Source organism: Amphiura filiformis, chromosome 9 (genome assembly GCF_039555335.1).
Source record: "Amphiura filiformis chromosome 9, Afil_fr2py, whole genome shotgun sequence".
NCBI lineage: Eukaryota > Metazoa > Echinodermata > Ophiuroidea > Amphilepidida > Amphiuridae > Amphiura > Amphiura filiformis.
The window spans coordinates 16,456,866-16,472,491 of NC_092636.1; the positions used below are offsets into that span (position 1 = coordinate 16,456,866).

Here is a 15,626-nt window from a genome sequence, read left to right on the forward strand (position 1 = left end):
CTGTTATATATCAAAATTTGAAAAATATCAAACTTTTATAATTTGTCATAAAATTTGTATTATATTGTGATTTTCAAAAAAGGATGAAAATTATTTGATATCAGAAAGACATGCTTCGTATTCAGAATGCAATTCGATAGGTCCGAGGTGCTCTCATGTCCCACAAAAAATACTGTCGAAACGCAATAAACGCTCATTTTAGATCCCTTAACAGAAAATGATAAAAAAAACCATTGTTTTCAGGGTTTTTTCTATTTCGAGACAAGTTTACATGCCTGGACGATAGTAAGAACAAAATTTCCTGTTGTTTATTCTCTAACTGAAAGACATGAGTAGGTGACTGGTTCAAATCCAGCTCTACCAGTAGGACTAGTGGCCGGCCATATTTGACAGATGTTTATAACATGTTTTTATTGCAGTAACATCTGAAGGCAAGGTATTTGCTTGTGGTGAAGGAACCAATGGGAGACTGGGCTTAGGGTCATCGTGCAATGTATCGTTACCAAAACCACTTACATCACTTTCACAGTTTGTTGTCAAGAAAGTAGCTGTACACTCAGGTGAGATCTCATTGTGTTTATTAGTGACTTGATTAAGGACTCGGGTAGCGACGTTTGCACAGTATTTTTGTGGGACCTGAGACCACATCAAATTACATATGAGGAATAAAATGTCCTTCTGATATCAAATAATTTTCGATTTTAAAAATTAGCTATATAATGCACATTCTATGGCAAATGATTAAAAATTGATATTTTGTATATTTAACAGTCCTTGAAGTAAACTTTATAAATCTAATAATATGCACTTAAAGTGTATGTTGCTGGAAGGAAAAGCCGTCCATTATTTGAAAATTTTTACCTTTCGTATTGGAAGATATACATTTTTCCCCCAAACACCTAAAATTAAAAAAATCAACCTACTGACCCAAATAAATTTTGAGCTGAAAGGCCAAACAGACCTTTTTTCTTGGCCTTATGCCTATGCTCACTGGAAAGGGCATGAAAGCTAGCGCTACAGCGAGTCCTGTTATATTGATTTATTCAAAGTAAAATACTAATACCTATTACAATACATCCAAAGGTCCAGGAGCTTGATTAAATAATAGTGGTGGTTTCTACACATTGTATGATAATCACATGTTATTTTGTCATCTATGTTACAGGTGGACGTCATGCCATGGCATTGACAGTAGATGGCAAAGTGTTCTCATGGGGTGAAGGAGATGATGGCAAACTAGGACACTTCAGCAGAATGTAAGCACTTTTTTTAGTGTATTTTTTTAAGAAACTCTGAATTTCAGGCTCAGAATGGATGCATGCATCACCTTAACACTACATAGAATTAAGGTCCGTTCATACTATGCCGCAATTGCGATGCAATGCGTTACCGCACTGCATCGTACCGCAGAATACTGCACTGCGGTATCGCAATAAAGTTAAATACATTTTGACTTGGAAATGCGTTGAGTTGCGGCAAAAAGTAATCAATATATCGGTGACGCACCGCATCGCAAGGCAAATTGCGGCATAGTATGAACGGACCTTAAAGGTTAAAAGCTTGGTACCATGCATTAGAGCACGCTGATCTAGTGGTAAGAACGTTCAACTCATAATCACAAGGTTGTTGGTTCAAACCCCAACAGGGCCAACATGTTGTGTCCTTGGGCAAGTCACAATCTTGCTTGCCCCATTCCACCCAGATGTAACATGGGGAGCTGTTAAGGGTAGATGTACTGTGCACTTTTTCTGTCTGCCCTGTGATATCCCAGTGGCTGTGGAATAATTACGTGGTTTGATAATAACTGTTCTAAAGGTGCTATATAAATACCAACATTGCATCTAAGTATTACTAAAGCTCAATTCAAACACTTCAGTATATTTATAAAAGAAGTGAAAAGTTAATTTTAAATGTTATCATCATGGTGTTAACATTCTTTCTTTGTTGACAGGAATTGCGATAAGCCCAGACCAATTGAAGCACTGAAAACCAAGCGTATACGAGACATTGCATGTGGTAGTTCACACAGTGCAGCAGTCACATCAAGCGGTGAATTATACACATGGGGGCTGGGAGAGTATGGACGTCTTGGACATGGAGATAACACCACACAACTAAGACCAAAACAGGTAGGTAAATGGTGGCTGTGAATACAAAGACAGAAGGGATATATGTGATAGTTGAACTAGTACAATCAAAGAAGGTGTTATAGAGGTCAAGTCAGTTGTACATATATGGTAACTTGTGCAAATTGTGCCAAATCAGGACAACTATTATATGAAAAAACACATCATATTTCTAAAAAAAATTATTCGTCATCATTAATCGTTAGTGACATACCAACCTGTTAAACACAGATGGGGAGTGAGGGGTAGCAATCCTACACTTTGTTTCCCCTCAAATTTGGTAGTGACATTGGTGCTTTTACATGGTTATGCCAAAAGTGTACCGACAAACTGGGTTATGCACACGCGAGTGTTCATCACACAGTGTACGCGGATAATCGTTCCGCTGTTAGCAGGTATGTTCATTCAAATGAAATTTCCACTCTAGAGACAATGTCACCAGAAAGCAGCGTGGTATTTTTTGAAAAGTTACAACTCGACAAAAGTTGCAGGATATCTTGATGGAAATCTCAAATTAAAAAAAATGTGCCTTTGTTCTCTTGTGTAGGTGAAATCCCTAGTTGGTCAGCGAGTGATTCAAGTTGCATGCGGTAGCCGTGATGCGCAGACTCTAGCCCTGACAGACGATGGCTTGGTGTATTCCTGGGGTGATGGTGACTTTGGCAAGCTAGGGCGTGGAGGCAGTGAGGGATGTAGCATCCCACATAACGTGGAGAGATGGAACGGACAGGGCGTCATACAGATTGAGTGTGGAGCTCAGTTCTCGCTGGCTCTTACTAAAGCAGGATCTGTGTGGACATGGTAAGGGGGTAGAGGTTGATTGGGCCATGCCAAGTTGAAATATTTACACTGCTGCAAGAGATATGACCTGAAGCTTCCGCACAGGGAGTGTATATTCCAAATTGGGTTACCTGAATGGGTGACTACATTTGAAAGGTACACCCCCTGTGTGGACATGTATAGATTTCAACTGGAATGGGCTATTCCATTTATTATCCACTGTCCCCCCTGTGGAAGATTTTGGAAATATCTTCCACAGGGGGAATATGAATATCAAATGGAATTAACACATTTCACACACCCTCTGAAAGATTCAACATGAATCGTCCATGGAGGGAGGGTAAGTTTCAAATGGAGCTGCCTAATGTGTTCTTTCCATTGAAATTCATATTACCTCTGCTGAAGATATTTCCAAAATCTTCCACGGAGGAGAGTGGATTTTAAATGGAATAGCCTAATAGCCCATTACAGGTGCACAGTGTATAGATAAAATTACAAGTCAAGGCAATAGCGTTAGAGATGACTATCTAAATTATTACTCGTTTGCTATTGGTACCTATTCTCAAGCATGTGTTCGAAATGACACCATGACATTCAAATCAATATTTCAAAAAATATGCTACAGTTCATTGTCATTGAACCAGTTTCTCAAGAATTTAAGTAAAAGTCTTTTTTTAAACTTTTGTTCAATGTCACCACAGGGGTAAAGGAGATTACTACCGTCTAGGCCACTGCTCGGACAGCCACGTCCGAAAACCTCAGATTGTAGAAGGTCTGAAAGGGAAGAAGATCATTCACGTATGTGTGGGGGCGCTACACTGCCTAGCTGTCACCGACACTGGACAAGTGTTTGCATGGGGTGATAATGATCATGGGCAACAAGGTAATGCCACAACTATGGTGAACAAGAAGCCAGCATTGGTCCATGGGTTGGAAGGCGTACGAATAACCAAGGTTGCATGTGGCTCGTCACATAGCATAGCATGGTCCACTACCGATGCAGCTGTCCCGTCTATGCATGAGCCGGTACTGTTTACGACACCAAGGGATCCACTAGGAGGCACAGAACTGGGTGAGTTTCAGGCACTTTTGTATTTACTGCAGGATTTGGGTTTTTGCATGATTCAATGTTATTTGGTTCAATGCTGTTCTCCATGTCTCTGACTATCCCTGTCTCCTTCTTTTTATCTCTTTGTCTTTGTATAACAAGTTGCCTCCCATCTATTCTCTTTTTCTTGTCAAATGTACATCTGGGTGTCTGTCTGTGACTCTGTGTCTTGCCTGTTTGTTTCTTTTTCTATCTCTGTCTCTTTTGCTCTATCTGTCCTGATGATGTTTCTCTTTCTCTCTTTAGCTATCTGTTTCGACCTCTGTTTTTCTCTATATGTGTGTCTCTTTCTGTCTCCCTCTCTCTGGCCTACCGAACCGTTGAAGTGGGGACGTCCCCACTATTTTGGACTCCAGAACGAGATAACAGAGATAAATACGATTATTTCGCTGCCACCAGTCTATAGAGGGCCCCTACTTCCATATGAAGTTTAAAATGTCTCTCGCCGATATGTGTTTCCTTAAAAAAGTGAGATAAAAATCAGTGGGGACCGTGTGTGTTTTCACCGCATAGTGGGGTTAAATTATTCTCGTCCCCACATTTTAGTTAAACAGTCATATCTTAAAAATCTTGTATCTATACTCTCTCACTCGCTGACAGGATAACGACCATAGTAGGGGGGACCCCTACTATAGTCCCCATATTGCAGTCCCTCCTATAATACATTTAAGAAGCTCACCGTTGAAGTGGGGTCATCGCAATGTCCCCACTTCTCGCCCGTGTCCCCACTATGTAGGTGAAAACTCCTACATGAGTCCCCACTTCAACGGATCGGTGGGCGCCCTATCCCTATCCCCATTTCTCTCTCTCTCTCTCTTCCTCGCCAAACCATAATAGTGGGGACACTCACTCTCTCTCTTTGATCTCTAATTTATTTGCAAATAGAGCTGATTTTAGCAAATGTTTACTATATTAAAGGGGTATTTCGTGATCCACAGCCTCATCCCCCCCCCCCACACTTTTCTGAAAATGTCATTAAAAGAGGAAGTTAGGATCACAAAATGATCCTTTAATAAAAATTTTTGAAGAAGTAAGTAAGTAACAAAACCTTCATAAAACTGGTGAACTAATCATGACCATCTTAAATTATAAGTCTGTTTGCTCTGAGAGGACCCAGTTTATTCTAAATTTTGTCCGTTTAAACAAATTATTTTGCAGGAGTAACAGGAGAACCAGGCCAAGAGAATTCAGAGAAAACAACACAAAATGGGAATAATGCTAAACAGAGACCATCACTCGCTAAAATTGTACTATCACTGGAAACTAACGCAGCCAAACAACTTGCCCTGGGACAGATCTTAACGGCTATGCAGATAATATATGCTAGGTAAGAAATGGTTCGTACAAGTCTGGTGCAGCTATTGGACTTGTAATTTTTTTTATAGAAATATAATATATTTGCTTACATAAGTTTTTGTTATTACAGGTAAGTTAGACTAATTCACACAAGCAAAGTTTCTACTCACAAAAAAGTTTTTGTGTTATAAAAAATTTTGTGTTGTTCAGAATACGAAGTTTCAGTCAAACCATTCATATTGTACAAAAGAAGCGATTTACGATTTCACACCACCAAATAGTATTATACGGTTGTGCGCCCTGAATGCATTTCTCAAAAAAAAACATGCATAGCCTAAAGTAAGCATTAAAATGAGCAGAAATTTGCATAACTTTGGCTAAATTTGGATTGGTCATGATTAGTAATATCAAATCTTGCAAGTGTAACACAGATGGGAGAGATCGAGTATTTTTTAATGATTTTAAGCAGTCGTTTCTATACAGAAACACTGGCATGATTTTGGAGGTAAATTAGGTAATTCCCAGACATCATAGACTTGAGGGCCAGTCGTAAAAAATAATGACGGTCAACCTATATTTTTTCCCAGTCAGAGGGATCAGGCTAGGGCTAATTTCAACCATCATAGCTGTCGCTAAAGAACTGATGAGTCGCTCTTGCGAAGAAAAAATGATGTTTTCTTGAGGCAAATTTAGTACATATCTCTATGGGGATTTATTTGGTGGTGTGAGATCTTATAGAGCGCTAGCACTATGCAGTAAGACAATTATCACTATGGTTCAAGATATTTAGTAGTGGTATGGTAAATGAAAATGTGTCGGATGAGGACCAACATTAACTTTGAAGTGGTTTTCTTAGCATGTTGAAATATCTAGACAAAAGATATAACTACTTTCCTCATGTATACCTTCCTCGAGTCAGTAATATAGATATTGATTTTTATTGTATCTCTAAATGCAATGATGAGAAGTATATATTTTCAGAAAGGAAATGATGCAAGGAATGATCCAACTAGCATTTATAACAGATTCTTGCAAAAATTAACAGTTTTTAAGAACATTTCAAAATTTGATTTTACTTTACTGACTCAACAAAGGTATACAGACTGTAGAAGGGACTGTACTGTTTCGTACACTATCAATCAAATCAAGACTATTGTGAGTTCAGATACTTATGCAAGGTTGTAAAGCTGTTCCTAACTGTGGTGTATTATATCCAATGTCTTTATATATTTGACCGTTCTGAAGATGAGTCTCAGAATAAATGTGATTTTTTTGGTCCCCGTTCACAGAGATGCAGTGGTTGTATCCCTGATGTCTGGTACAGAGATGGCAATCTCAAAGTCAGCTCAGTCATCAGCAGCAGCTACCCCTAGTGAAAGTATGTCATCAGTAACAAGCCCCCTGGACTTACAAGAAATAGCAGTAGGCCTAGGAGAGGTCTTAGCTAAAGAGGTAAGCCTAGATGCCCCAGTGTATTAAAGCATGTCATCAGTAACAAGCCCCCTGGACTTACAAGAAATAGCAGTAGGCCTAGGAGAGGTCTTGACTAAAGAGGTAAGCCTAGATGCCCCAGTGTATCAAAGCATGTCATCAGTAACAAGCCCCTGGACTTACAAGAAATAGCAGTAGGCCTAGGAGAGGTCTTGACTAAAGAGGTAAGCCTAGATGCCCCAGTGTATCAAAGCATGTCATCAGTAACAAGCCCCTGGACTTACAAGAAATAGCAGTAGGCCTAGGAGAGGTCTTGACTAAAGAGGTAAGCCTAGATGCCCCAGTGTATCAAAGCATGTCATCAGTAACAAGCCCCTGGACTTACAAGAAATAGCAGTAGGCCTAGGAGAGGTCTTAGCTAAAGAGGTAAGCCTAGATGCCCCAGTGTATCAAAGCATGTCATCAGTAACAAGCCCTCTGGACTTACAAGAAATAGCAGTAGGCCTAGGAGAGGTCTTGACTAAAGAGGTAAGCCTAGATGCCCCAGTGTATTAAAGCATGTCATCACTCATCAGTAACAAGCCCCCTGGACTTACAAGAAATAGCAGTAGGCCTAGGAGAGGTCTTGACTAAAGAGGTAAGCCTAGATGCCCCAGTGTATCAAAGCATGTCATCAGTAACAAGCCCCTGGACTTACAAGAAATAGCAGTAGGCCTAGGAGAGGTCTTGACTAAAGAGGTAAGCCTAGATGCCCCAGTGTATCAAAGCATGTCATCAGTAACACGCCCCCTGGACGTACAAGAAATAGCAGTAGGCCTAGGAGAGGTCTTGACTAAAGAGGTAAGCCTAGATGCCCCAGTGTATCAAAGCATGTCATCAGTAACAAGCCCCCTGGACTTACAAGAAATAGCAGTAGGCCTAGGAGAGGTCTTGACTAAAGAGGTAAGCCTAGATGCCCCAGTGTATCAAAGCATGTCATCAGTAACAAGCCCCCTGGACTTACAAGAAATAGCAGTAGGCCTAGGAGAGGTCGTGACTAAAGAGGTAAGCCTAGATGCCCCAGTGAATCAAAGCATGTCATCAGTAACAAGCCCCCTGGACTTACAAGAAATAGCAGTAGGCCTAGGAGAGGTCTTAGCTAAAGAGGTAAGCCTAGATGCCCCAGTGTATCAAAGCATGTCATCAGTAACAAGCCCCCTGGACTTACAAGAAATAGCAGTAGGCCTAGGAGAGGTCTTAGCTAAAGAGGTAAGCCTAGATGCCCCAGTGTATCAAAGCATGTCATCAGTAACAAGCCCCCTGGACTTACAAGAAATAGCAGTAGGCCTAGGAGAGGTCTTGACTAAAGAGGTAAGCCTAGATGCCCCAGTGTATTAAAGCATGTCATCAGTAACAAGCCCCCTGGACTTACAAGAAATAGCAGTAGGCCTAGGAGAGGTCTTGACTAAAGAGGTAAGCCTAGATGCCCCAGTGTATTAAAGCATGTCATCACTCATCAGTAACAAGCCCTCTGGACTTACAAGAAATAGCAGTAGGCCTAGGAGAGGTCTTGACTAAAGAGGTAAGCCTAGATGCCCCAGTGTATCAAAGCATGTCATCAGTAACAAGCCCCCTGGACTTACAAGAAATAGCAGTAGGCCTAGGAGAGGTCTTGACTAAAGAGGTAAGCCTAGATGCCCCAGTGTATTAAAGCATGTCATCACTCATCAGTAACAAGCCCTCTGGACTTACAAGAAATAGCAGTAGGCCTAGGAGAGGTCTTGACTAAAGAGGTAAGCCTAGATGCCCCAGTGTATCAAAGCATGTCATCAGTAACAAGCCCCCTGGACTTACAAGAAATAGCAGTAGGCCTAGGAGAGGTCTTAGCTAAAGAGGTAAGCCTAGATGCCCCAGTGTATCAAAGCATGTCATCAGTAACAAGCCCCCTGGACTTACAAGAAATAGCAGTAGGCCTAGGAGAGGTCTTGACTAAAGAGGTAAGCCTAGATGCCCCAGTGTATCAAAGCATGTCATCAGTAACAAGCCCCCTGGACTTACAAGAAATAGCAGTAGGCCTAGGAGAGGTCTTGACTAAAGAGGTAAGCCTAGATGCCCCAGTGTATTAAAGCATGTCATCAGTAACAAGCCCCCTGGACTTACAAGAAATAGCAGTAGGCCTAGGAGAGGTCTTGACTAAAGAGGTAAGCCTAGATGCCCCAGTGTATCAAAGCATGTCATCAGTAACAAGCCCCTGGACTTACAAGAAATAGCAGTAGGCCTAGGAGAGGTCTTGACTAAAGAGGTAAGCCTAGATGCCCCAGTGTATCAAAGCATGTCATCAGTAACAAGCCCCTGGACTTACAAGAAATAGCAGTAGGCCTAGGAGAGGTCTTAGCTAAAGAGGTAAGCCTAACTGCCCCAGTGTATTAAAGCATGTCATCAGTAACAAGCCCCCTGGACTTACAAGAAATAGCAGTAGGCCTAGGAGAGGTCTTAGCTAAAGAGGTAAGCCTAACTGCCCCACTGTCTCTCTCAAGTTCACAACATTTTACAGGGTTTAGCAGCAAGAACCAGTCAGTCCAATGTATAGAGAGCCATAACTGAGAGGAATTGAAAATGCCCTTTTTCAGTTTTGTTTAAAAGATGTAAAGTATGTTTTGATAAAGTGGTATGAGAAATCTGAGTGGGTCCGCTTGAGCTCGGTTGGTTCTTTGTATCCTTGAGCAAGGCACTTGCTTAGTGCTTCGGAGGGCACTTTAAGCCGTCGGTCCCATGTACATGTATTTTCTCATATTAATGCAGTGTTCATGTTAAGGTTGGTCTGAACTCTGGAATTATGAAAACTTTCGGGCCTCATAACTGCTAAATTATTAGTCTAAAGAATATAAAAGTATACATTTTTAGACTGGAAATGACTTGCTGAATTCATCTGTGAGGTCCAATTGGGCCAAAATGCTCATTTTTGGATAAAATCCCGTTTTTTGGCCCAAATTTTTTCAAAATTTTTTTATTAATTTTTAAAAACTAGATAAAAATATCTAGGGACCGTTTTTTCATTTTTTTTAATTTTGACCAACTTCACCAAAAATATTTGAAATTTGGGCGAAAATCGGGCTTTTTTATGGTTTTTTTGAAAATTTTGCATTTTTTTATCATTTTTGGTTCAAATTTCTCAAAGTTGGTCAAAATTCAAAAAAATAAAGAAACGGTCCCTAGATATTTTTATCTAGTTTTTAAAAATTAATAAAAAACCCCGTTTTGGGGGATTTTCTCCAAAATGAGCATTTTGGCCCAAATTGGACCTCACAGATGAATTCAGCAAGTCATTTCCAGTCTAAAATGTATACTTTTATATTTTTTAGACTAATAATTTAGCAGTTATGAAGCCCGAAAGTTTCCATAATTCCAGGGTTAAGACCACCCTTAAAGAACGTCACAGGCTATTCGAAAAGAGCAGGAGATCATCCCGGTACTGTTGACTGTACTTCAAAAATACACTCATCTACTGTAGGTTCCAGAGTAAAAAATAAGTACAGCTGACAAGCTGTACGCAGTGAGATAATACTCATACATATATGAGGGAGGCACTGGAAGAAGAAGAGCTAAAAGATGGTTGTCCGTGGTCACCATGCCGGAAAGTGTATACTGTTTTATGGTCCACTACAATATGCACTTGTGCTTGTAGAATCCTAATCCACTGGACTAATTGAACTCCAAACTTAGAATAAGAATGTTTCTATGATGGGCCTCAATATAAGGTAGAAACCACAATGTGCTACAACCAGACCACAGTATGGCCACACACCCTTAATATATACATTGTTCTTTGTTCTTTGTTGTAGTCTGGGCATGAAACTGATGGTGAAATGTCCACACCATCTGGTCTAACACCTCATGGATTCCCTACATCAGGAGCATCTGCATTTGTAGCAGAAACTATCACTAGTGCTGACCAGGTAACCAGTCCTGATGACAAGGAGCCGGCAGTTCCTTTACCCAGCCTAGATGAATTCACCTGTAAACTGCAACCAGACGATGCCAGCATCTTGGTAGATCTACTCAAACTTGCCGTGGCTCACAGAGCAGGCGGGATGGGCCGGCAAGGCATATCAGATACACTCACCGCAATGGCAAAAGCTTACTCTGAAGTGGCAGATATGCTACTGGAGTTATGCGTGACGGAACTGGAAGACGTAGCCTCCGACACAGAATCTAGTAAATCAGCGATGCAGCCAATAGTGCAAGAGAGTGCTCATCCGTATGCTGATGATACAACCACTACGGGACATGTCAAGATTCCAGGTAATTACTGTGTAGCCCATTTGAAAGCTGTTAAAAGAGTCCATTTTACTTAATACAAGAAACACTGTAAAAGATATATTATTGTCATTTAGACAATTTTTCATCATTCTGCAAGTTTTAAGAGAACGAAGGTCTGGTTACTTTAATTTCAGTCAGAACAGAACTGAATTGCTATTTTACTTTATTTGTAGCATTTGTGCATATGTCCTCATCAGATCTCGAATTAAGGATCTGAAGGGGCACAGCAACTTTTTTAGGGCAAGTTGATAATTGCCTTGGCTTTTCACTGAAAAGGCAAGGCAGCACGGCAGTTTGTAATATTTCAAGAGGGCATCATGGCAACTGTTGAAAATTTGAGAAGGGCACCAAGGCAATTTCTCAAAAGTGAAGAAAACACACACAAACATAGATAGATGATTTTATAATGTAGGGGCTGGGCTGGGGCACCAACGGCAACTTCATTAGAGGGCACGGCAAGTGACTGCCTTGGGTAAAGGACATATTTTGAGGGCATTACGGCAGTGGGGATGGGCACCCACAGCAAAATGCCATGAGTGCTGTGAGCTGGTCCTCATGTGTATATATAAGAGATAAAATATCCAAACAAAGTCAAGAATTCATTTAGTGCTGCAGTCTTGACTGTTGGGTTTTATTAAGTGTTCTATGCTAAATATTTCTCTTTTTGTGTGTGTATTATAAAACCAGGTGCGGAAGCCTTGCGAGTTGAGTTTGACAGACAGTGTTCAACAGAGCGTCGTCATGACCCACTGACTATAATGGATGGAGCAGGAAGAACGGTGTCAATAAGATCAGGTAAGCAGAAAGATAGATGATTTCTTCCATTGAGATCATTTTTGCTCCTTCACTGCCATCCTGAACATGTTGTTTCCAATTAGGATATGTAGAGCTTAAAGCGGCAGGTAAACCACTGTCTTGGCGCCAACTCATCAGAGTTACCCAATAGATAGCTGTTGGTAATGTCTTGTTTAGCTTTGGCATAAAAACATTAAAAAAATGAATGAGCAAATGAACAAAATGGCATTTTTATACATGTACTTATTCATATATGTGACATGATCAAGAGGAACGAGTCACATGTCGACCCTGGTCGAAAATGAGTTTTACACATGTTTCTAAAGAAAACATTTAGAGCTTTCAGAAACTGAAAACCCCATGTTAAAACAACTTTTCTTTGCAAAGTTACGTCAATTTTTCAATCGCTGAAAACAACATAAACAAAAGAATTTTAACACTTTCTTTGTCAATATCTCAAAATTAATATTAGCGACATCCGACTCATTATTTCCCTTGATCGTGTCACAATTTATATTGGCCACTATCACTACAGGTACAAATTACTATTTTATCACAATAAACAATATTAAATTAATTGATTTCATAAATAATAAGAATCGACCAAGCATCGATGGGCGATCGAAAGATAGAACTAATTTGTTTCTATTGCCTTATCATCAAACATTCTTACATTACGTTTTGTGCAGGTCGTGAGTGGTCAGACTGGTCTGCAGAACTCCGCATTGCAGGTGAAGAACTCAAATGGAAATTCACCAGCGACGGTTCTGTCAATGGATGGGGATGGCGCTTCACAGTGTTCCCAATCATGCCGGCAGCAGCCCCTAAAGATCTGCTATCGGATAGATCTGTGTTATCTAGGCCTTCTTTAGACCTAGTGACATGTCTGCTGGATTTCAGGCTGGAGTGTAGTACTGATAAGAAGATTATGCCAAGACTGGCTGCTGCCTTGGCTGCATGTGCACAGTTAAGCTCTCTTGGTAAGTTGAGTAAAAATTGATACAAGCAATATTAGGCACTTGACCAAATTTTCATTGCGTACAATTAATGTATGGAGACACTTGTCCAGGGATAATTAAGCCTGCCAGCTTATCCTTCTTTGATGTTATCTACACTTCCTCCCAGGGTTTCTTCACACTTTTTTACCAATTTAGCGCATGTAACACGTAAGTGGGGTCGTGATTGACTAATTGAACTATGCCATGAAAATGAAATATCGGCACCTCATTCTTTGAACAAACCCTGGTGTGACCTAACATCTGATAAACAGGGCACACAAGTGCGAACATCTGGTCCTGCAGAGAACTGTAAAGCCCCTCCGTAAATAGTTTGTCTGCATTTTTGCGGGGTGGAGATAAGTTTAAGTGACCGCCTATAGGTTCAAATTTCAACCAGCCTAATCACGAAACTCCTGTGGCCAAATGGTTAAGGCACAGGTCTTGTAAACCGGAGGTCCTGGATTCACTTTCTGGGCGGGATCGCCTTTTCTGCTTGTCTCCTTTATTATTTGCGACGGCGAACCCCAGTGAAAAATTATGTTTATTTATATAATTCCTATCGATCATGCCACTGTTTTTTCTTTGTCAGGATTGTCCACAAAACTATATATCACAAAGATCTCAAAAATAAATCCAGAAATTATTGATTAATTTGATATTAACTACTTCAATGAAACTTTGTTGTTAAAAGAAGACTTATGGCTTTCTCAAATTGAAAAACCAATTCCTGCTCATCATCATTGGCTGCCTCCTGTTGTAGCGTCAGGTTGGTGACGCTATTTGTATTGTTGGTAAGGAGCTTGTCATATTTATGAGGTAAAAAGTAATTGCCATCATCTCTGTTTTGTCCCCCACATCAAAGACAAAGACCAAAAGCAGAATACAAAGATGAATAAGGAGGGGGTAAAGCCTCAATCAATAGTATTTTTTTTTTCAGTAGATTGCTTCCATTAATAGTTATAACTTTGTTTTGTTGCAGTTGCTTCCCAGAGGATGTGGGCTTTGCAGCGATTACGCAAGCTGATAGCAAACGAGTTTGGCGGACAGCTCAATGTGGATTGTATACTAGGCAATGAGGTGTCTGAAGAAGGGGCAACAGCATATAATGTAAGTTATATTCAACCCTTATTTTGGATTTTTAAGCCGATAAATATGCATCCATTCAAGGTCATACTCATATATGAATTGAGCCCATTTAGAGATATGTGCATTTATATCATTTTAGCATTGGCCAGAGTAAATTCAAATACAACATACATGGTCAAGAGGTTAAGTTGGACATAACTGCACAGAATCGTTGAGCTGTTCCGTTTAAAATCCACACTTCCTGTGGAAGATTAGGGAAATATCTTCCACAGGAGTATGCATTTCAAATGGAATTAGCACATTAGCCAACTCCAATAATTGCAACACACCCTCCCTCTGTGGAAGATCAGGTTGAATCTTTCTCAGGGGAGGTATGAAATTCAAATGGAGCTGCCTAATGTGTTCATTCCATTTGAAATTCATACTCCCCATGTAGAAAATATTTCCAAAATCTTCCACAGGGGGAGAATGGGTTTTAAATGGAACAGCCCATTCCTCCAGATTCTGGTGTTGAGTCTGACGCAAAATTTGCCCAGAGGTTTCTCGGTCGTCAACCTGAACATTGACTGACTGAGAGCGTCAGTCTAATGCAATTGGGAAAATGTTTGTTATATCACATGAAAATGGATTTGCAAAACAAATTGTGGATTACTTGAAGTCAGTGCCAGTCAAGATATTTTTGTTACAGCACTAGAGTGTATGCAATAAACCAACCGGAACGGTATAACAATTGAAATGACAGCGATGTTGGGGGACAGTTCTAAGGTGACAGAGGGACAGGTCTCTAGTGCAATTCCACAATTCCACATACCTGTTTTATTGTACTAACATGTGAATTACCCCGTGGTACCTTACAGAGTAGAATTTTATTTAAATGAGGATGACTCTGTCATGAGTGACATCGTATTGCATACCCTCTATTCGCATGAGACACTTAGTGACAATTTTATAATTTTTGTGTAAGCACAAAGTTGAAACATAAATCTGTACATATTGTTGTTGATTTACCATAGCTGCTTTAATTGTTTGCAGGCATTTAATGGGACAGCGCTTGCTGCACTTGTCAAAGGCTTACCAGACACGCTTCAGAGACAGTATGAATATGAAGACCCCATAGTGAGGGGTGGAAAGCATCTGCTTCATAGCCCATTCTTTAAGGTAATTAATAAAAATGGTACGGCCACATAAAATTAAAAATTGTTTCACGTCCACACCTTTTTGGAAAGTGAGGAGGGAGGGAGGTTTTTTTTTTTTTTTCCCTAAATTGACAAAATACAGCAGTTTTCACGTAAAATTGACATTGCTATCAGTTTTCAGCATCTGCCAGGGAAACGATGAGGCCCTTTTTATTTTAAGATTATGAGGGGTAGACCCCTTAGAGTTCCACAAAAACATTTGCAAGTGAATCATGCTGACTAATAAACTTGTTTATCAGCATTAGCATTATACTAAAGTATTAAAAACTTACAATTTAATATGAAAATTGAAAAATAAAAAAAAATATGGACTGATCCAAGAAAGTGAGGAGGGAGGTGGACGCGAAACGAATTAATTTTTTTATTTGGCCTAAAGAAGTCAAACCTGGATTTTATTACAGGATGGAGTGCCTATCTCTCTTTTGTTAGCGATTAAACCAGACTCCACAACGAAATGTTGCTGTGGGGATCACCACACCTCCTATACAAGGAGTCGGTTACCTTCCCAGCA

The 15,626-nt window shown here is 40.2% G+C and overlaps 1 protein-coding gene across 1 annotated transcript in view; it reads left to right on the forward strand.

Moving 5' to 3' along the window:
- Window positions 1-15,626, forward strand: part of LOC140160696 (E3 ubiquitin-protein ligase HERC2-like) — a 118,658-nt gene that overhangs the window by 79,000 nt on the left and 24,032 nt on the right. Inside the window, 12 exon segments of the mRNA XM_072183983.1 lie at window positions 420-560; window positions 1,166-1,256; window positions 1,952-2,129; window positions 2,674-2,927; window positions 3,608-3,978; window positions 5,173-5,341; window positions 6,600-6,762; window positions 10,563-11,022; window positions 11,728-11,835; window positions 12,525-12,815; window positions 13,813-13,940; window positions 14,952-15,077. Coding sequence (XP_072040084.1) covers window positions 420-560; window positions 1,166-1,256; window positions 1,952-2,129; window positions 2,674-2,927; window positions 3,608-3,978; window positions 5,173-5,341; window positions 6,600-6,762; window positions 10,563-11,022; window positions 11,728-11,835; window positions 12,525-12,815; window positions 13,813-13,940; window positions 14,952-15,077 — 2,480 coding nt within the window.